The 22,118-nt window shown below is 41.1% G+C and overlaps 1 protein-coding gene across 1 annotated transcript in view; it reads left to right on the top strand.

Annotated features, from left to right (window-relative positions):
- ubl3a (ubiquitin-like 3a) overlaps positions 1–21,616 on the top strand; it is a 34,260-nt gene extending 12,644 nt beyond the window's left edge. The window contains exons 2-5 of the mRNA XM_023416592.2: positions 13,893–14,001; positions 16,068–16,154; positions 17,787–17,864; positions 19,693–21,616. Of these exons, the coding sequence (XP_023272360.1) occupies positions 13,893–14,001; positions 16,068–16,154; positions 17,787–17,864; positions 19,693–19,745 (327 nt within the window). The 3' untranslated portion in view covers positions 19,746–21,616. The remainder of the gene's footprint in view (positions 1–13,892; positions 14,002–16,067; positions 16,155–17,786; positions 17,865–19,692) is intronic.
- Positions 21,617–22,118: the final 502 nt, after the last annotated feature.

Raw genomic sequence — 22,118 nt, 5'->3', positions numbered from 1 at the left:
TTGTGCTAGTTTTATAACTGTGAGTGATTTATGTGTGTGTTATTAGGTGTAAACTGCCGGAGGAATCTAGATGGAACTTTGCTTGAAGAACAAGTTTATGTTTGTTATGTTTAGTATTGCACATGCATGTAAACCTACATCTACCCCACTCACTGCATGCTCCCTCGTTCCCGACCAGGCCTAGAAAATGCTGTGTGTGTGTGTGTGTGTGTGTGTGTGCGTGCGTGCATGCGTGTGTGTGGTAATAATACCCCTGGTTGTTTCTGTCCTGTGCCATCTGGTAAATTCCAGCACAGAGGGCGTTTTAGCTTGCCAGCAGTCTCTATCTGTATTTCTTTCTCTCGCTCTCTCTCACACACACACATGTAGACACATTTTTTCTTCTACACACACATGGCATCACGTGAGTTATGACTGCAGGGCAGTGCTGTTTTCTGGAGGAGAAAAGGAAATGCAGTGTTGTGAATGTAACTGCTGTCTCGCAGCCATTGCTCTCTATGTCTCTCTCTCTCCCTCTCTCTCTCTCTCTCTCTCTCTCTCTCTTTCTCTTCCATCATTGTATTCTTGAAATTGCTTTATAGTATCTGAGGAAAAAGACAGAGACAGTAATAGTTTTTGGAGCCTCATTATGTGCAGCATTGTGCTGTTCTTCCTTTACGGGTTGAAAACATCTACAAAAATAAACAACTTGTCAGGAACTAAGTAACAGAATTGGATTTACCAGGCAACCATGCACTCCCGGATAATGGATTTGAAAGGTTTTCCCAACTCCCAGAGAGACATGTAGTCTGAATTTCTCTCACTCTGAACACACAGCAAAAATGAAACTGCATTTTCACCTGTGCTGCAGTGGCATTAAACACAGGATCATGAGAGATGATGTATATGTTAATGGTATGTTGGACTCCTACCTGTGTAGACAAAGAGAAAAGACAGCAAATTTCTATTGATTTTATCTGCAATTCATAATTATTTTCATTATTGATTAATCTGTTGATTATTTTTTTGATTAATACTTTAATTATTTAGTTTAACGTGTCAAAAATTTCCCTGAGCATGAAATATAGCAAAATACCAAAGATATTTAGTATGAAATAATATAAAGAATAAAGAATAAAGCAAAAAAAATTCAAATTCACACATTGGAGAAGCTGGAACCAATGAGGGATCAGCATTTCGCTTAGTAAATGTCTTCAATGATTAACCAACCATCAAAATTAGCTTCTGTTAAATGACTTTGATGAATTGACTAATCATTTCAGTGTTTTTTCACTTTGCCACAAGGCTTATTCTTAAAGCTGTGAATGTAAAAATAGATTCATCAGTATTTTAAACCTTCATTTTAGATGCACAGATAAAGAAAACAGGAAAAGCTTGTGCTTGGAAAGGACAACCTGAAAGGTTACAAATCAAGCTAATCCTGACTGCGGGGCATCCACTACACACGGCTGGGGAGACCACCTAGGAAAAAGAAGGGGGGGTGGGTGTGTAGAGACAGAGGAGGGAGGAAGGGGGGAGACAGGGGAAGGCAGAGGTCACCGCAGAGTAGGTAGTTCTCTTGGGAGGGAGGGGGAGAACAGTATGGGGATGCTTTATTTGACTCCAGGGCTTTCACATAGCGGGGGTCAGGAAAACATGGGGGAGGAAGTCACACTGGTGAAACACCCTGTGATGGAAGTGAAGGAGAGTTAGAGGAGGAGGAGGAGGCGTGAACACACAGGGCTGCTGCAGACCAAATGCTAGGATGAAGGAGGTAAAAGGACAGGAGGTCCTTTCATCAAAGCCTTCATTGGGGATCATCAACCCTCTGTGTGGTCCCATCACACCAGCAGCATGGCGACATGTGGCATGTTGGCCTGCGGGTATGTGTGTCTGCTGGTGGCTGGACAGCAACTCAGCAACTGATGTCCATTTCTGGAAACTGAACTACACAGAAAGACAACAAGGCAAACTGCAGAGCTATCTCTCAGATGAATACAGATTCAAAACTCCAATGCCACAGCAGTTTTCTTTCAGTTGCAGCTTTCTATTTAACAGTAATTTGTTTTGTTTCAAATGTAAAACAAAAATCTTTCAAATTCTGTAGTGGCTCTGTTCGTCTCCTTTTGTTAAAGACTGTTCCCTAAAGCAGCTGAAATGATATTGTGTGAACAAACTGTTTTGCTGAACAGGTGAACAGGTTTCAGATGCTTTGCCTTGTTTCCTGAAGCAGCTCTGTTTTTATTTCTGCTTCCCAGCCGGCAGTCAATTTTCCCTCCATTTACCAGACACAAAGGACCAGATGTAACCATCCATTGTGCTCCTAAATTAGGGTAGGGTACATTTTTAACACAGAGGACATCATGTAACGTCTCCACACTGTGCTGTTAAAGCACAGTAAAAATCAGGCTCGGATGTCAGAGGAAAACTTAAGGTTAGGTTACGCTGGAAAATAATAGTTTACAATATGATGTGTTGTTTGTTATGTAGTTGTTTTGAATGGCCACACTTGAAAGCGGACTGAACTGCAGCCAGTCGGAAAGTGAAGAATGAAATAAGAGAGTAGGAAATGAATGACAGACTGTTGGTTTAAGAAAGTTACAGAAATTTAAGGTACGAGGAAGGTCTTTAGCATCGAACATATTGTCCCTTTCCCAGAACTATCTTGAGAACAGTTTCAAACAGCTGTTGCTTCCCTTTCCATTCGCACTGTTTGAATCCGGAGAAGAAGGTGGATCAATCCGTATAAAGCCTCATCAGCTCCAGAGGTGCTTTCTCTAGCTGTCACCTCTGACTTCTAGGTCAACCAGGCAAGTTTCACTACCTGTATCACTTTGTTTCTTTTCTTAGTTTTTGCTCAACCATTAATGACAACCACAGTTGCATATTTATTTCACTGTTTAGCACCTTGTCGTCTCTTGCCTTGCGTTTCACTGGGAGATTGGGACAGACTGTCTAGACGCTGAGAGATTAAAAGAGAATCGATTGAAGCGTACAAGAGCAATTTCACGTCTCGGCCCACGGCTTCAAAAGTAACGCCTCAGCAGCCCCACCAGCAGGCATTTTGAGTGCGCACGCAAATATTTGTGTGTTAATGCATGCGCAAACGTATGCGGATGTAAAGCTCCAATTAGTTGGTGGATAATCGTCAAAAACTACGTGGATTTCACCACCTTCATTCACATTCACGGTTCTTCTTCTCGCCGCCTCTCTCTCTCTCTGACCTTCGATGTTCCCTCTTTGAATCCTCCGGTCCCTCTCGTGCGCTCTCATTTCCTCCCTCGGTCCCTTGGGCTTGCCTACAGACGTGTCAGCGTTTCCTCTGTCCTCCTATAACATCGGACCCCGTCGTGACTGTCATGGCGTCTGTTCAGCATCAGCACTTTGGTGCCGATGTGTAATACAGGCCCCTGCAGATCTTTGTTGTCTTTTTCTCTCCTCTCACTGTTTAAGCTCTCTTTCTGTTGGTCATATCCAATTTCTTTCTTCATGTTTTCTTGTGTTTTCATGTCACACTGTCTTTCCCTGTTACATGTTTGATTTCTCGCTCTCTGAATGTGTTTATTTGAGTTTCTTTTTCTCCCTGATGAGACGAGGACAGTGGAGCTTGATGTGTCTTCAACCCTTCAACTGATGCTTATAGACACCGGGAAGTATCATGAGAAAAAACAGTGTCAACAGAGTCAAACTGTCATGTTTCCATCTTTCTCTCATTTTCTTTGGACTTTTATAAAGTCTCCTTACTACCTGTGCTGACTGTCTGTAGGTGTTTATCCTGCAGAGAAACGGCTGCGAACAGTCTGGCGAACACAGGGTTCTGAGAACAGGCCAATTTGAATGATATGTCCCATGCTTGCAGCAGCATATTGAGGGTTGACGTTGTGTCATTAATCAGAGCAGCTAATTAATCGTGGGAAATTAATTTTACTTTGGGCAGAGCATGGCAGCTGCAGTCTTTATAATTAACAATAACTGGCAGAGATGTGTATATGTTTGTGTGTGTTTTGTTAAATGGCGGCTAGTGGCGTGCGGCTTCATACCCGTGGCTACGTTTTAACCCACACAGACAAACTGTAACCTCAGTCACTGCGTGGTGGTTTAGTCTGATGTGTTTTTTTTTTTGTTTTTTTTTTTAAATCTAATGGCTGATTCACCACAGGCAGTAGTGGTATGTTGTTGCACTTTAAACCAAAGTGAAGATGAACCGAAGTTTTTCATCTTCAGTATAGCGTCTTGCAACTTGGTAATGAGTGATGACTGTGTGTGTTTATATTTGTCTCAGTAATGTGCATAGATTGGTAGAGAGACAACAGCTTTATTTATTGTTTGCACTGAAGAACAGGATGCACTGTATGATGAAATTCTTAGTTTGCTTCCTTTGCTGATTTCCATGCATAAAAAAAGAGGGAAAAACAGGAACAGGATAAAAAGTAAAGAAAGAACATTAAGAATATTAATAGTATGCAATTTAGCTTAGATGCATATGAAAATGGCATGTAAAAATGTGCAGTAAAGTCAGATGTGTGAAATGTAAACGCTAAATGTGCTTCATTAATAGTAAAATTTAAAGAAAGCATTACCTTCTTTATTAGAGCTTAACAGTACAGTCATTGTCAAAAGAGGAACTTGTGGGGAGGAAGATTGTTTCAGAGCTAAACATTTAAAAGTCATGCCTATTCTGTCTCTCGCACGACAGGGTTAACATCGTGTTCTGAATGATTTTGGAGAGTTAAGTCACGTCAGGTTGATCCGCTCTGTTTTAGATGCGGAAGCCACATATGTTTAACGTTAAAGGAATAGTGTGACATTTCGATTCACTTTGCTGCTGAGACTTGGATGAAATGATTAATGCCGACTAAATATAAACTATAAATAACTGGAAACATCTAGCCTGGCTCTGTCCACGCATGTTTTAAGCACCTCTGAAGCTCTTTAACATGTTACAGCCTGTCTTTATGCTAGGCTAAGCTAACCACCTGCCCAGCAAATATGAGTGTGGTATCACTGTTCTCATTTAACTCTTGGCAAGAAAGTGAATAAGGGTGTCACCTAAAATGTCAAACTCTACTTTCTGCTGTTACAGAGTCCTATAGAGTTCTTCCATTATTGACTATCTGACTATTCTTTTCTCCACACCTGCCTCTTTATTCTCCCTTTAATGCCTCCATAGTGTAACTATGGTTTTCCTATTGTTCTGGTTTTTACTGTGGTAAAAGTGAGAAGCATCAAAAAGCGGGCAGCCAAAGATGTGAAAGCCAAGGCATGTGCTTTTGTGAAAATATTTAGATGGGCTTGAACCTCTTCACCAGGCAAGCTCACACTGCACTGTGTAGTACCATCTTCATCACACCACTCTCGCTCTGTAATGTAGCACTGTAATGTTGGATAAAGCTCCCTTTGATCCCTTTGCTTTACCAGTGGGTAATGCACAGTAGTTGGCTCCTGTTTGGCATGTTACTTCAGTTTGGCCCTGGGATGTTGGAACAGCCATTTGGAAGTGTGAAGAAGCGAGGCGTAGAGTCGAGGCAGTGGCAGGAGGCCGTCGTGCGAGGCAAACCTGCCTTAACCTTTTGTGACAGCTCTGATCACAGAGAGGAAGCGATAGTGAGAACTAGTGATCAAACGCACCTACCTGACGTCTGTCAGGAGGGAGGAATGCAGCCCTGGGCGGATGTGCGCGAGTTAAGCGAGGTGAGTTTTCAAAGACACTGGGAGGGGAAATGACAGCATGAAAGGGAGCTCTACCTGGTTCTGGAGAGAGGAGAAGCAGCTGATGGATTAAAGGGTTATCTGCATGTAAATGTGGGGAGTGATGAAGAGGGAGGACAGAAAGCAGAGAGCTGTCAGGTACAGTGCTGGCTATAGCGCTGTGGTAACAGCTGATCGTGCTCGTGACAGGAAGGAGAGGGAGCGAAAAGAGGAGCGGAGTGGATTTGGCTGTGATGAATACGTCAGCATATCAAAGGATAGGTCTTTCTGAATGACAGTACAAAAGGACAAGGGCTTGGAGAGAGATACGAGGTATGATGGGGCAATTGAGTAATGAGACATATGACTGATAGTAGTGAGAGCGGCTAAAAGAAGAAGGGAGTATTTTTGTTGTTCAGTTACTGCTGGATCCAAAACCCAGACTGCAGCAGTGAAATAATGACAGTAAACCCAAGACGTTGAGGACACTAAAGGGTCAGACACTAGAGGACATTAAAATGCAAAAATATTCAATGTCAACTAATGAGTTTTCTGTAATAATTGGGGGCTGTGAGTGGAGGGTCTCTTTACTTTGTGCAATTAATCTGCCACAGAATGTTTGATGCTATTATGAAGAAAAGAAACGTACATTTCCAAACGCTATTAGACCTGTAATGTAGCCATTAGTTGTCTGTACCACAGGAAGTTAGCAAGCGGAACCAGAAAGTGCAAAGAGGTCTGTGGTGTTGGCTCTTACAATCTCTCTTACAGTAGATACTCTCTTTAATGATTAATGGCCGTAATAGAGTCGAACAGGAAGAAGGTCTGTGCTTTATGTCCACTGAACAGGCTGCTCTGTTTGTACAGAAGCAGGGAGCCACAAGAAAGGGAAATGGCTTTTGGGATTTGATTCCAGGCAACAGGGTCACACACGTGGTTTCAGAAGTTAGTAGAGTTAACCACCAAATATTAAAGTCTCATTATCATGTTTGTACTTTACAGACATTAAACCTGCACTAACAGACTTTTTTTGGCCACTTGGGGACAGTGGAAACAAGTTGTGAAAATAACCGTGACAACAAATTATCACCAGTGGCGAACATTTACACATTCAACAGTAACGGAAGAACATTACAATTCATTTGGTTTCAGGTGTCTGTCCACCTTTTAGCTTTGTGTTTGGTCTCTACCAAATCCTGGGAGAAACATGTGGCTCTTTAGCTGCTAACTGTTTCACTATGTTCACCAGATAGTAGGCTAACCTTGTATGTCTGCTCTTTGTTGCTGAGCAGATAGCTAATTGCTGTGGCTGAGAAAGACGCTATGAGAGAGGTGGGAGCGAACCAAAACAGTGATGTCGCAGCCAGACAGCTAAACAATATTAAAACTCACTGTACAGCTGCATAAAGCCGAGGAGAGCTGCAGATTTTGATGATAACTCTCATGATCACGTCCGTTGTTAAAACAGGAAGTTTGAATGCTGGTGCATTGGTGATTGTACAGTGTTTTTTTTCCATCAAACTTTGTTGACACATGTATTGTAGTCTTTTAGTAAACGTTGTTCGCTTTGTGTCCAATCAGAGCAATAATTCAATGAGAACACGTCAAACGTCTTACATGTAAACATAGACTGTAATTTACTTTAATCTGTCATATCAATTCAATATTTTTCCTTTATTGGACAGTGGTGGCAGAGTTATAGATTCTAGGAAATGTGGGTGGAGAAAGACAGGGGTCCCACGTCCAGGAGTCAAACCCATGCCAGATCTTAACTGTGCACAAGCCGACCTCTGACCTGTAGTCAGATTAAAGGTGACATGTTGCTTAGGATGGTAAGAGTGCATAATAACATAGTATGTTCACAGTTTTGGTTTGCTTAATAATTCTGCTGACCATTTTTCTTGACAATTTTACTACAAAGGAACTTATTTCTAAATATATACCATAAATCAAATGTATCCATGGGCAAGTTATTTAAGCAACTCCAATAAAAGTTTGTGTACAACAATCACAGATCCCTGCAGCATTATCCAAAATTGGGACATTTGCAAACAGTTGCATGTATGAATTTCAACCAATATTTTCACAAAGCTTAACCTCATTTAGGGCAGTTCCCAGAGCCCTACCAGCAGAGTCTGTCCGGATACTAAATCTTGTTTCAAAAGATGATCATCTAGGGTAAAACCTAAATACCTGCATGTCTACAAGTATGACAAAAAACTGAACCAATATGTTATTCCCTTTTTTCTAAAATGCAAAATCTGAGCTAGAAGCCAACCTGCTTCGTAGTCATTAATTTACACATATGAAACTGGGACTTGATGGAGCTTTCACAGCTTTATAAAAATATCAATCAATGCCTGATTTCATTCGTGTGATTTACATTATCACAAGCCATCTGGAATTCTACAAAGGAATTAATGTAAAGACAACTCACAGGAAGACACGCTTCTTCAGTGTTGCCAAAAGGACCAAAGTACATGTAATCCTACTTAAGACCTGTCTATCTTGTTATAATATTATGGTGCATTATTATTTTGTGCACTGACTACATCAGCACAGTTTGAGACAGCTTCCACTTAATGAACATGCATAAAAACAGGACAAAACAGCACAGATGACTAACTAGCTCCCTGGTTACCAAAAGTGTTGGCATGGCAACCAGCAGAGCATGACTGTAGGCATAATCAGCTGGAGTTGGAATAAATCTTGATCAGTCAGATCGCTTTGGCTTGAGCTTCCAATTGCTTTTGTAACAGCAAAAAAAAAAGAAAAAAAAGAAGAAGACCATTTGTCTCAATATAAAAGTTAAGAGAAGCTGACCTGACATGTGGTCGATACACAGAATATACAAGTGATCTGTCCTCAACCTTTGTCCGATAGCCAATGTTTTGCATGTGGTGCGTGCCGTGTGTTACCAGCTGTGGGTAAAGTAGGTCATAACAAGGCATGGCACATTAGTCACTATAGATAAGTGCCCTATAAAGATTGTTAAGTTAATAATAAACAAAATTCAGCTAGGTCAAGGTCCTACTGTTTATTTCACCGTAAAGGTCTGTCGCATCCTTCAGCACTAGCCCATTATAGTGAGGCAGATGTTTGTACTTAGCACATTTGGTTATGTGTCTTAACATCAAAGGTATATTCAGGAATTATCTCTTTAAAGTAATTTTTTTTTTAACTTGCACACATTGTGTAAAGCTGTGGAAAGTTTTATCAAGGAGTTTGCCTTTGCTGAAACATAACTAAGTTTAAGTGAATTTCTTTGTAAAGAAATTCTGAGCTAAGACAAAGCTGAACTGTCACTGCTTTTATTTTGAAGATCCTCCTCCTTTCCAGAATGAAAATAGCCAGCTGGTAGTTTTAGCTAGAACCTTAATCTTAAGTTAGTAATGTGTCAGGCTTTGAAATGAATATTAAAGAGACCACATTTTGAGGATGGAAAATGAAAATAACAAAAACCAGTTTGAGAAGGTGCCTAAAAACTGATTGCAGTAATGTGCAACCCCCCCCCAACTCTTAGACACAGGTACTAAAAGAGACTCTGAGATTACAAATCCTTGCCTTGGGCTTTGTTTCTCGTATCACACTATTATCAGCCAGCCATTGTTATGTAACCACTCTGTTTGTGTGTATGTGTGCACACAAAGAAATCAACTCGTACGAACAACAAAAAAACCCCTCTGTTTATAATATTGTATTCAGTACGTTGAAGTCAGAATGAGGTTATTTGACAAATCAAAAGAGTTTATGTTCCTGAGCAAAATGAAGCTGCAGCTTCTGAAACATGCATTCATCTCTTTTGTTCCGTCATGTGCACTGACTCCTTCAAAACACCCGTTTCAGTGTGTTTTAATTAAAGAAAGTATTGATTCCTTGATGGAATTTGTATGCTAATTGGAGTTAATAATTGCAGTATTGCAAAATCAGGAAGAGCTTGCAAAGCTGTTTTATATACTCTGTTTTGACTAATTAAAAATGGGACAAGTGTCTCTCTGGCTGCTCTTTTTCTTCTTTTTCTTAAGGTGCAGTTTATTCACAGTTTGTCCAACAAGCCACAAATAGCCTATTACAGTAGTCTGCTGTTTTTGTAGCTGTTAATATTCATTGAAATCCGACAGACAGAAATCGGTGCCAGAAAGAAAAGTGCCTACAAGTAATTATCAATAAAATCAGCGACTGATAATTCATGTGGGATTTGTGTAGTTAAAGTGCTGTGTAGCTACATTCTTGAGTTTACGGTCAAATTTTCTCCAGATTTAATGGGCAAGTCAAAGCGGGCGGCTTCTGGATCCAGCTGGCTTGCTTTAAACAGACCGCAGTCGAGCTAATCACCCACCTCCTCTCTTAAATTCATTCATACAGTTAGGAATCCACACTGACAGCAGTGGCTAACCTTACTGCGCAGACTACATATAAAGTTGCTCTAATATATTCCCACAGGAAGGCTTCCCACTCTGTAATTTGTTGACTGCTGCAGAGGGTCTAAAGAGCAGCAATACTCTTTAATGCTCTTATAAACACAAGCACACATAAACATACATACGCACATACACACACGGACGCGCACACACACACACACACACACACACACACACACACACACACACACAATTGCCTCGAGAAAGAGTTGAGAGCGGTACTCAAGGAGGAATAATTATAGATGGTTTTGAATTTCCTCCTCTCCACCGTGTACAAACAGTGTTTAGCCAAGAGGGTCTGCTTACTTCACATGTTTACACCATAGCACTACTTGGCAGCAGGGTGACATTATTGTAGTGTGTCTGAAAGTCTGGTCTGAAGAGGAAACTTGACAAGCAGGGAGCTGCGTCACCAGTTTCGTGCACAACTCGCCTGTTTCGTTGTTTGTTTATTGTCAGAAGTAGCCAGGAATAGAAGCTGCTGCACCAGGATGTTTCAGCATTTTGATACCAGAACTCACAAATACATCCACATCCTCACATTGGGGAAGTGTAATACTCAGTAAGTCTCTTCTTGCAGCTCTCCACCTGCTCTGCAAAGTGGCGAAGCCTTCATACAGCTGATTTTTCACATGCCGTGTGTATGCATGAGTAACTGACTGTTTGTCTGCGGATATGTGTACGTCATGTATATGTATGTTTATGCATGTATGCTCTCCACATACCCGGAGCTGTTGTGTTTGTTACGGAGAGTAGGTTGTAATTGAATATACTTCCCTGTGCTGGCTGTGAAACCACATTACCAGCCTCTTTGCGGAAGAGAGTCCAGGGAGAAGGCACAGTGACCCTCAGGGGGAGGGAGGAGAGGAACAAGAGCAAGAGAGACCTTGATTCAGTTAAAATCAGAATCAGAATAAAGGGTGATGCAAGGAAATAGAAGCCTAAATTATTGGAAAAACCAAGCTTAATGTTTCATAGTAAGGTGTTGTTCCAGCACGAGCTGCACAGTTTCAAAGCTCACACAAGTCTCTGGACTGTACTGCAGGGATGAACACCATTATTTGAATAGATATTCCCTCATTTTGTGTATTGATGATGATGATGGAGGACACTGTCTCCATTGGGTTTTTCCTTTGATTTGTCACGTGTCACCAGGAAGAAAATGGGGTAAGGGGGGAGAGAAGCAGATACAGAGATTGAAAGTTGTGCAGGTTGATGATAAGCGGGCAAAGGCTGAGTTTCCCCTGTTTAATTGAGGCTGGCTCAGTGCCTGTTGTTATTCTGTCCTTGTACATTCCTCCACTGTATATATTGTGCAGCACAAGAGATTGACAGAGTGGGGGAGAGAGAGACGGAGTGAAACAGACAGAGTGAGGGAGGGGGATGCAGAGATTGCTGCAAGGAGAGGAAGACAATATGATGTGACACAATGGAAAATGGGCAGGAAGGAGGAGGTGGAGGGGGGGGGTATAAAGCTATCTTGTAGGTGTTATCAGGTTAAGCCACCCACCACTGGCTGTCGCCATGGAGACACCATGGTAACGACCAGGTGTTCAACCAGGAAGGAGAAAGACCTTGCTTGTGTAAAGGGGCTTCCTCTGCGTGCCTCTTCCTCATTATGTGCCTTCATCTGTCTCACTGAGAGTGTCAGTCTCAGGTGTTGTCTCAGGCTGTATGTGAATAAAAACAGGTAGCAGATATAATAACATACATTTTCCATACAATCTGTCTGTGTAGTTAAAACTGGCCCTCCACAAATGCAATGTAAGAATGTAAGAAGTTTACAAACACATACATGTTGTATGTATGTATGTATATATATATATATCTATATATATATTCAGATTATCACTATATGTGTTTGCATTGTTTTGTATATATGTTCAGCGTGTGTGTGTGTGTGTCTGTGTGGCTCTCCATGCTTAAACCTATAAGCTGATTTGATAACGTGCTTACAAAGATCTGTGTTTCAATCCGTTGGTGTTAGCTCTGTTACATCACTGCAGCAAGCTCTGAGTGTGAGTATGTGTGTATACGTATTCACGTGTGTGTGTGTGTTGCTCAGCAGAGTAGGTTTGGTGATGGTGGTGGTGGTGGTGGGGGTGCAGACGCTCGGCACATGGAAACACACTGGCAACAATGACGCACACGTGCTTGTGCCATGCGCAAGCACTGCAGGCCAGACACACAAATACAGTAAGCAAAGGCAAACACACACCACAGACCTTTGCTCAGGCTCTTAAAGGCACACTATACCGCTGCTGAATACACGTCATGCCAGCTGAGATATAACCCCTGATCTGCATCCTAATGGCTTTAAATGCAAAACATCTCGCTGTGCTTAGTTCACTTCTATGTTTGGCTGATTAATGGTGAGAGTAAAAGCAGACACACATTTTCATCGTTGGGTTGATGATAGTTATAATTTGGATGTCACAAATAATTGGACAGTCAGATTATGTTGATGCTCATACAGGTTGTGCTGTGTAATGATTGTAAGTGTTTGACCTTTGATCAAGTCGCTGCTCATCGCTCATTCACAGTATATTAAAAAATATTGATAATATAACAGAAAACAGCGAAGAGTCAGGAAAATAGCTGTTTGCTGTGAGAGAGAATAATCCAGTTCAGTAGGTTTTAGCACAGAGACCTCCAGCTCCCACTGAAGAGTTTACAATCTGCGTTGCCCTCATCTTCACATCCACCTCCTCATTTAAAATGAGCATTTTACAAAGCTTTCTGTATTAGACAAACTGGTTGTAATTCTGTTTTGGTCCTTGTGTGTTAGAATTTGTGTTTTTATCAGGATTTGGGGGATTTTGCCTCTTCTCTGTAGTTATTATCTCAAGGCCTGTTCCCACCTTAAAAATCATGCGATAGACCCCATAATGACCTGCTGAAGTGTCCTTGAGCAAGACGCTGGCTCCAGAGGTGCTGTTCAGTACCTGACTCTGACCTCTGACCTCTGTATAAAGGGGACAAATGAAAGAGGACTGGCCTACTGAAAATCACACCATTGGTCATTTATTATTATACTTGGCTGTTACCACTGACTACTGGGTTAAGCTGTTTGGGCCAGAGTGCACATTTTAGCAGCGTTCAATATTGCACACCAGCTAACTGTTCATGTTTTACACAGTGAGAGTCCAGGTTGGTCGTGTTGAAAGATACTCAGTCTCATTCAGGAATAATACCAATCTAAATTTACCTTGTGTCGGTAACCCAGAGGGTTTTAATGTTGTACTCCTTGCCAGGAAATTAACCCAGAAAAAGTAATACATGACAAAAAAGCAATGAAAATGTAATTGGAAAATGCAGTTAGCAGACAGCAAATAGCTGACAAAATGTGCACATGGCCTTTAATTTGTAGTTAAATGTTGGATAGGTTTTTAGTCTCATGAAGAATATCACATGATAAAGTATAGGTTTAAAGCATTGTACAGGCAAGAGAATAAAGCAAAGCCAGACGACTGGCTGGTGAGAAGGTGATAAGCTGCCGGTCAGGGAAAGAATTGGGAAACAAGGATAAAGAAACGGAGAGTGTGAGGGATGAGAGAAAAAGTGAAGAGGAAGTCGGGGAGACAGATGGGAGCTGATCCTGCGGAAAGACGCTCCTTAGGGTTCTCATATCCATCTCCTGTTGCCTATGAAATTACTTAACTTGAATCTGTGTGCTTCCTGATTCCACTTTGTTTAATGTGACACATTTGACAGTTGTTTGTGATATATCCCATTTAATGTGCCCAATAGTGTTTCTCAGTTCACAGTTCTAACGTGCCTTTCTTGTTTTTATCTGTGTTGCAGATAAACCTGCGGCTTATTTTAGTCAGCGGGAAGACGAAAGAGTTCCTCTTCTCTCCCAATGACTCGGCTGCAGACATTGCCAAACACGTCTATGACAACTGGCCGATGGGTAAGTGTCTCCATCCAGATACCGCAGTGTTCCTGGCAATGATGGAAGAAGTGACAGAAGCATGTGTAATCATATGGTTAAGATAATGAAAAAGTCATGCAGCCATTTATTCATCTTCATTATAACTGAAATAATGTAGGAGTGGAGTAAAAAGTACAATATTCCCTATGTAATGCTGTGGAGTCAAAGTAGCATGAAATGGAAATACCAACGTGAAGTATAAGCACCTTAAAAACAGTCCATCACTGATCGTGGCCAAAAACAATTAATGCAGCTTTAATGTGACAGCAGAAAGTCAACAGACTTTCAGGTCACAGTTCCTCCGTCAGTGGGAGAGTCTTTGGAGATGTGTAGTCAGTTGATGGTTTGTTGGCTAAAGAGAGCAGTGATTACTTAATCTTTTTTTTTTTATTACTCTTTTTCCAACATGGTTGTTAAATATACATTCCCCAAAGAAAGAACTTAAGATTTAAACTTGCCGTGGGGATGATTTCAAGTTATCACAATAGTGGTTATGTGAGCCAACATAACACATTTCACTCCTTGTGGATTAAGATGCACAAAACATACCTGTCTCCAAGCTGCATTATTTAAACTTGAGATCCCCGTGCTTTTGTGACTCGCATGTCTGCTTCACATTAGCTGCAAAAATGTAAACGACTATATTTTGGTATGCGGTCTTTGATATGCTCACTGGAACGTTTGCTGTTTTCCCACATTCTGCACATAGATAACTCAAACCCATATTGTGCTATTTTGTAATAAATCACATTATTGTATAAGCACAGCTGCAGTATGTTTGCAGAAGTAGTAATTGTTTAGCTGCTAATGCACTTGGAAACCAGACGATATGACTTAGCTTGGCTGTGTTTTCTAAAATGACGATAAAGGCAGCTGAGGAGCTATACTCTTGTTTCCAGAGAGCTGAGATCACATTCAAACCCACTGCTAATGACTTACATGTAGGTCTGTGTAGCAGTATAGGAATGTGCAAATCTTTGGTGGAGGGTAATTAGATCGCCCTCCTCCTGTCAGCCTGATTATCATTGCATACAGGAATGTGGGATTGCAGTGCAGCCACCTCCTTTCTGTAATACACCCACTCCCTAAGTGCTGCTACACCAGTGTTAGAATTCATTTGATACTTCCGACCTTACACCACCTTCAGATCTGCACAGACTGCAGCCTTTTCCCACGGTGCTGTGAATGTAGTCCGATTCAGCAGAAGCCCACCTTGCGTGAAAAACTATAAATTATACCGATGGACCCAGATTCTCTTCCACGAGAGGAAGTTTCCGTTCCGTCCTGTCGGTTTCTGATATGTTCCTCTCAGACATCAGATCTGAACCCTGTGAGACCCAGAGCAGGCGTTCACTCATCACCAACACCCTCTTGTTTAGCTGGAGACAAACATCTGGTCGCCAGACTCTGCTGCCGTGCAACACCACCCCTCCTCTCTCGCTGCTCTCTCATTTAATGCCGTCACTTTTGTCTTCAGCTCTTCCCAAGCCACACCTTTTCTTCTCTTGCTCTGAGTCTTTCTCACATTCTGTAGTGAATCCCACAAAGCCCACATATTATACATTCTGGATGTAATAATCTAAAATAAAGGCCATGAATGTCTTAAAATATCTTCAGTGCGGTTGTTGGTGGTCATTCTTTCCGCGATGCAATGACTGATTTCTTTTCATTATACTGTAAGTCTGAGATTGACACAACACAGGACTGGTATAGTAGCTTCTCATCATATAGCTCCGCCGAACTGAAGTCAGAGCCTCTTAACAAATAAAGAAAATTCAATAGCAGGTAGCAATTAAAAGGTTGTGACATGTTACTTAACCTTGCATGTTCTCAGTTTATATATTATAGATTATACAGTAATGATAATGATGATGGTGTTTTAATGGGAAAGTGGTTAAATGTGGAAATTTAAGACAAACTTTACGTGATATTACGGAAAAAGATAAAGAAGCGATAAACAGGATATATGAAGCTTTTCACTCCATGTTCACTTTTCTCTTTAACTCTCTCTTTCCATCTCTCTCGGCCCCTTTTTTTTCTTTCAGACTGGGAGGAAGAGCAGGTCAGCAGTCCTAACATCCTGAGGCTGATCTACCAGGGACGTTTTCTACACGGCAACGTAACACTAGGAGGTGAGAAAACACAGAAAACACACCTCCCCTCCCAAAAAACCAAAAAAAAACAAAAAACACTTATGCGCTCGTAGCCATGCACACAAAATCACAGCAGTGTGTTGCTGGAAAGTTCTTTGCTGTTCTCATCCTTTTCCTGAGCCGCAGAACAGAGGTACCTCAGTGCTCTGGACAAGCCTGCTTTGACGGAGAGAGGGAGGAGAGAGGAAATACAGAAAAAGAAGGGGAAAGAGGCTGGTCAGGAAAGGGGCAAGGCTGGCGTTGGAGTAGACCTCAGGCAGCACAAAGAAGAGACAGAAAGGGAGGGGGGCGTGAAAATGAATGCCATAAGTGAACAGAAAAAAAGAGGATGTCTTCTTTTGAGGCGGCGTTCCTCACTTCTCTCTGGCTTTTAGGCCTTTTCGTCTACTCAACCCAATTTTGATTTGACTGGTGTTTTGTGTGGTTAATGGGGTTATGGCCGTCCCTAACCCTTTTACACCCATCCCATTATCTATCTGATAATTCCCTTATCTTTGGTTTAACATGTTCGCACGCCGACACAGAATCCTCCTAAAGTCGAGGCAAAAACTCCCAGTGGCTTTGAAATGCAAACACAGACACTGCACGCGCACACACACGCGCACACCACACACACACACACATACACACAGGACTGAAATGCAGTTTTGGGGAGTAAGTATTGGAGCGAAGAGATCAGCTTTGATCAGTTTTATTTCATCAAATATCACAGCAGGACTAGTGGAACCTGTTATATCACAAAGCATAAAATAATTGGAGAAGAATGCATTTCACCCGTCTTCCTGGCAGCCGCTGATTTCCTTTCATATTGGTATAAAAACACACTGATGAACAGCTTTAGACAGGTAATCCATGCTCAGTTGTGTTTTTGTCAAAGTTACATTATTGTTGTTGGTAATGGGGTTGAAAGTAGGACACCAGTATGCTTGAAATCAATATTACAGTATCGACAAGTATATTTTCAATATTGCAATATGGCAAATACATGAAAAAATCACTGAATTTGAAAACACATTACATGTGCATTATATGTGATCAAACGCTTCCTGTGTGTAAAATGAAAATGCCAATAGTTAATTCTGATAATCATTGATTTGGGACAAAATAAATGACATATGATGGTGGCATCACCAAATATTTTCGATTCTGATTTGATTTTGATTTTCTATCGAGAGTTTGCTGAGTGATTTACACATTTCATGCAGTGGGAAACATTATGACTTTCAGCAGCAGCCAATCAGCCTGTGTGAAATAACTGCCATTGTTCAAATACTTGCTTTACATAAAGGTTTACCTTCTTGGCCATTTCAGACTCTTTCCTTACCTGCAAAGATTATTATTTTGAAATAAAATGACTTTACAGTCATATATTTTCACACCTTCAGCCACAGCTTATTATTGAAGCAGTTTAAATGTAGCTCTTTATCTACGGTTCATTACCATAACGCTTAACTCTTTCCAGTGTAGCAGAATTTGTATTCTGCTATCTCAGAGAACAGCTGAAGCGTCAGGTGACACTGATGGTGACTGACTTTGTAAAGACAGATCTACTGTCGTTCACTGAATAACCTCTAACTCTCTGTCTGTCTCTCTCATTTCTCCCCCTGCTAGCCCTCAAACTGCCCTTGGGGAAGACCACAGTGATGCATTTAGTTGCCAGAGAGACTTTGCCTGAGCCAAATTCCCAAGGTAACCAGCGTTCTGTCTCCCTTCTTTCTTTTCAGACGGCTTTCACACTCTGAACAACTTTAAACGTTGTTCTCCCAGCCATTATTTATCTCCACACATGGCTTCTGTTTTAGGAAGAGCCACTGGTGCAAATAATTGGCTCCCTTAAATGTATCCCCAAGATACAGCACATTGTGCAGAATACACAGCTAATATAAATCATATTAGGTGACAGGTCTCTTTTTTTGTGATTGTGTAGTATGAGGTGATTTTATGCAGAGACGGGGGCTGACCTCGGCTGTGGATTATTAGATCTAACAAATAGAGATCAGAGACACATCTAAGTTCGCTGGTCGCACAAAGCACACTTTAGTAGGACTAATTTGCAATGCATTCTGGGTATAATGAACGAAAGGTAAGGTTAGGTAAAATAAATAATTACCTGACTCCAGAAGAAAACCTGTGTTTCCTGGATGAGCAATTACAAGACAAAGTCCAATTGTGAACTGAAGTGAAGAAAGAGCAGAGAAAACACAAGGGGCTGCAGTGGTGGGGGCGTGTGGCGTCAGGCACCAGTGAGACATGAAGTACAATCCCCGAGGTCCTCGTTGAGTTAACAGATCCACGAGTGAAGCCAAAATGCTACACGTTGGTTTATAATAAATAAACAGGATTGTTTGTTAGTTTTTTCTTTTTTGATTGGCCGTCAATCACATCCCACTGGTATTACAGTAAAAGTTGTGCGTGATTCGACCCAAGCCTGTGTGTTTTTTTTTGCCGGACCCTCCATTCCCGACAGAGCGTCCACGTTCAGATCAATGAGACAGCGGCGCTTTTATCTTACCGCACAATGTTTATGTTAAGTTGTCCAAATTTGAAAATGCTGTGAAAACAATTTGAACTCACATTAGTGTTTCCAGATCATTCCTGTCGAGACCTCTGCTCACGGTGAAACGCCTGAACAACACCAAAGCGGCTAAATCTCTTCTTCTTCACCTTCTTTTCAGTTGGCAAACAACAAAACTGCATCACAGCCGAACAGTGGAACAGATAGAACAGCTCACCTTTTGTGACTTTTCTGCCTTTTTAAATGCATGATTACAGAATAAGTTATAAGTGGTCTTCGTAACTTTGCTGCCACATAACCCTCGCTGCGGCTCCACACCCAGCCGGCTACTCCGCCACGTCTCAGCCCACCACACCTTGATCTGCTCTCTGTGGTCACCTGCACTGTGATTTAATGTGGATGAATTCACAGTATAGTCGTTTTCATTTACATATTTTTCTCTTTTTGTTGTCAGACAGCTTAAAAAGTATGACTTTGTGATTTTAATTGTGGCCCATTAACCCTGCATGTTAACCAGCAGTCGTTCTGAAGCTGCTGAGCTGCGGTGATAAAATCACAACATCATCTGACAAAATCACTGTATCTCCAGATAAATGGCAACAACTCTGCTACATAATCAGTGGTTCATGTTCAGCTGATGAACGATCAGAGTGAAAGTCAGAGGCGACTGAAGGATGCCCTCTTAACTTAACTGGCGCACAGCCGTCCGTTTACCCTAAACACCAACTCGCTTTTTTTACACAATCTGGAGTCTGTTCCAGTTTGGAGGAGATAAAAAGCTGTTTTAGTCTGGACCCAGGGCTGAAAAGATGAGTTTACAAATTCCTTTGCTTAATGTGGACGTTCTCCATGACTGGCTTAACTCTGTAGACCAGTATGTTTGTGAAACTGACCTCAAATCACATTTAAAAGTAAAATGTTTTCAAACGATTTCTCACCGTATATATATTTGGCTGTTTACCTGCCTTGACTGTGTGTGTGTGTGTGTGTGTGTGTTCCCAGGTCAGAGGAATAGAGAGAAGACCGGGGAGAGTAACTGCTGTGTCATTCTGTAAATACACACCTCCGCTGCCGGCCCCCCCCCCACCCTTCTCATCTGTTCTCACCCTCAACGTTCTGGACCTAATGAGCTTGTCCCCTGTCCTGCAGCCTGTCCACAAAGCAGATATGCATACAAAAAACAAAACGAAACATACACACACACGCACACAAACACACACACTCTTCTCGTTTTCTTTTTCTTCCTTCTCTCATACACTCACACATTCATGGAAAGACAGCAGGCTCAGGCTGATCCAGGACTCAGAGTTGGGAGCAGGAAATTGATTAACGATAGAGTTGATTCCTTTGTTGTACTTGATTTTTTTGTCATAACTGAAAATTTGAGGGAGGAACTGGATTTGCATGGTTTTTTTTTTTTTTTTTTCTTTCTTTCTTAATGCACACCTTTTTAAGCCTTCTGCCATACACATGCACGCAGACATACACACATTGTCAAGCCATCCACAACTGGTCTGTTCAAACTCAGTCCCTAACTGGCTCCTCATTCTAGCTGGTTGTAATAGTAATGCAGTGCCCGAGTTTGTGTGTGTGGCCTTGTTTTCTCATACAGACCGCTGACAATTTTAACCACTAACAGCTCACCAACATGCGAACACACACACACACACACACACACACACACACACACACACACATGATTATGACACCCTGGCTACACATCCAACCATATGTGCTTGTGTGATCTCCCTCAGTGCAGCAGATAAAGCTTAGATGTGCCTGTTCAGAGAACTCAAACCAGGACACACGCACAAACACAAACACACACACACATACACACACACATGCACACAACTGTGTCCTTTATACTGCCCTCCTCTGCACGTGCCCTTAAATGGCACATGAGAGAAATTATTCCTTTTTATCTGCAAAGCGCTGTAGAGACCGAACACATCCTCCTCTCTCAGTCGTCACATCTTAGCCAAACAAAGCCTAAACAAGCAAACAAATAGACAAACAAACCAATGTTGGTGGTCTTGTTTTTGGTTATTTGTTTGTCCGTGACATTTGTGACTGTGTTTTGACAGTCCATGCATATTACTGACCGACCAGTGTTGTGATTAATAAAACATCATGTCAGTTTTCTTCCCTACCTGATGCAACCCCCCCTCCTCCTCAAGGAAATGCTCATTGTGCTCCGTTTTTTTTAACAGTGTTGTTTCGGATCTCTCTCTCTGACAATTGCTGTTCTAGCAGGGAAATTAACTCTGAATGGAAAAAAAGCTCCTTATTTGTCTTAATTTGCTTCTTTCTCTCTCCTTTATTCTCTCTCTGCATTAATAAGTCCATTTTGCACAACTGAAGCATGTGCTCCTTCATCAGATTAATAAAAATGTATAAAAAGTTTTATGGTTTTATTTTATATTTTTCCAATGGAAGTAATGTTCCAAACTAAGGTAACGTGTAGAATATATTTAATATGAATCTTATATAGAACATGATGAATCTAGATCTTGTTGATATACAGTATATTGGTGTTTAGTCTATGATTGTGTATACGGTTAGCTTCTAGCCAGTTCACAGTCACTCGCTGACAATGTCTCGTGCTTAACAGCAGCAAAACCACCCTAATCATCGACAGACTGTACTTTTATTTTCTTTCTTCTGTGCTCTTTTATTATTATATTTTTTTCATTTGTTTATAATTTAATGTAATCCTTTTTCTTTGTGGTTTTTTGCTTTAAAAGAATCGCTTTGTAACAGCACTAGGTCTTAAAAAAAATATTGTTTATATTGATCAGGGTTCAAATCTGTACAGAGATAAACGTTTTCAAACCAATTGTAAATAGCACTAATGCTCCCTCTCCCTCCTCCAAACTTCAAAATGGAATACATCTGTAAACTAAATAAAGGTTATTGAAGTGCACTGCCTTCTGTCATGACTCCCTGCGCTTAGATCATAAAATTCCTGAAACAGTGTAACTTGGGTTTGACAGCGTTGACTGTTGACACAAGGCAATGATATTTAACAGTGTTTCGACAGACTGTTAAATCAGATGGGTATTTATGGCTGACTCAGCTGAAGTTCCCCTTTGTGACGACTACGTGACAGTGGATAGTGAATATATTTATGGAGAAATTGTACTTGATAAATGACTTGTCCTTTGGGGAAAATGTCAGCAGATGAGGTTTGGAGAAACCTTGGTTTAAGTTAGAAATTATACACGTTAAAACTACAGCTACAGTAAATCAGTAAATCAGCTGACTCATTTCATTTGAAGTTATGAGTTAAGTAGCTGGATTCTTTGTAAAAATGTAAAAATACTCCACAAGTAAAACTCCTGCATTCAGAATTTTACCTAAATGAAGGTACAGTGTGGTCAAGTAAAATGGACCAAAAGTAGTCACTATGCAGAATTAATGTTTTT

Source organism: Seriola lalandi, unplaced genomic scaffold (assembly GCF_002814215.2).
Source record: "Seriola lalandi dorsalis isolate HSWRI2012SDOR001 ecotype SW California unplaced genomic scaffold, Sedor1 jcf7180002054567, whole genome shotgun sequence".
NCBI classification, from domain to species: Eukaryota; Metazoa; Chordata; class Actinopteri; order Carangiformes; family Carangidae; genus Seriola; species Seriola lalandi.
This window is presented reverse-complemented; position numbering and strand designations above follow the sequence as displayed.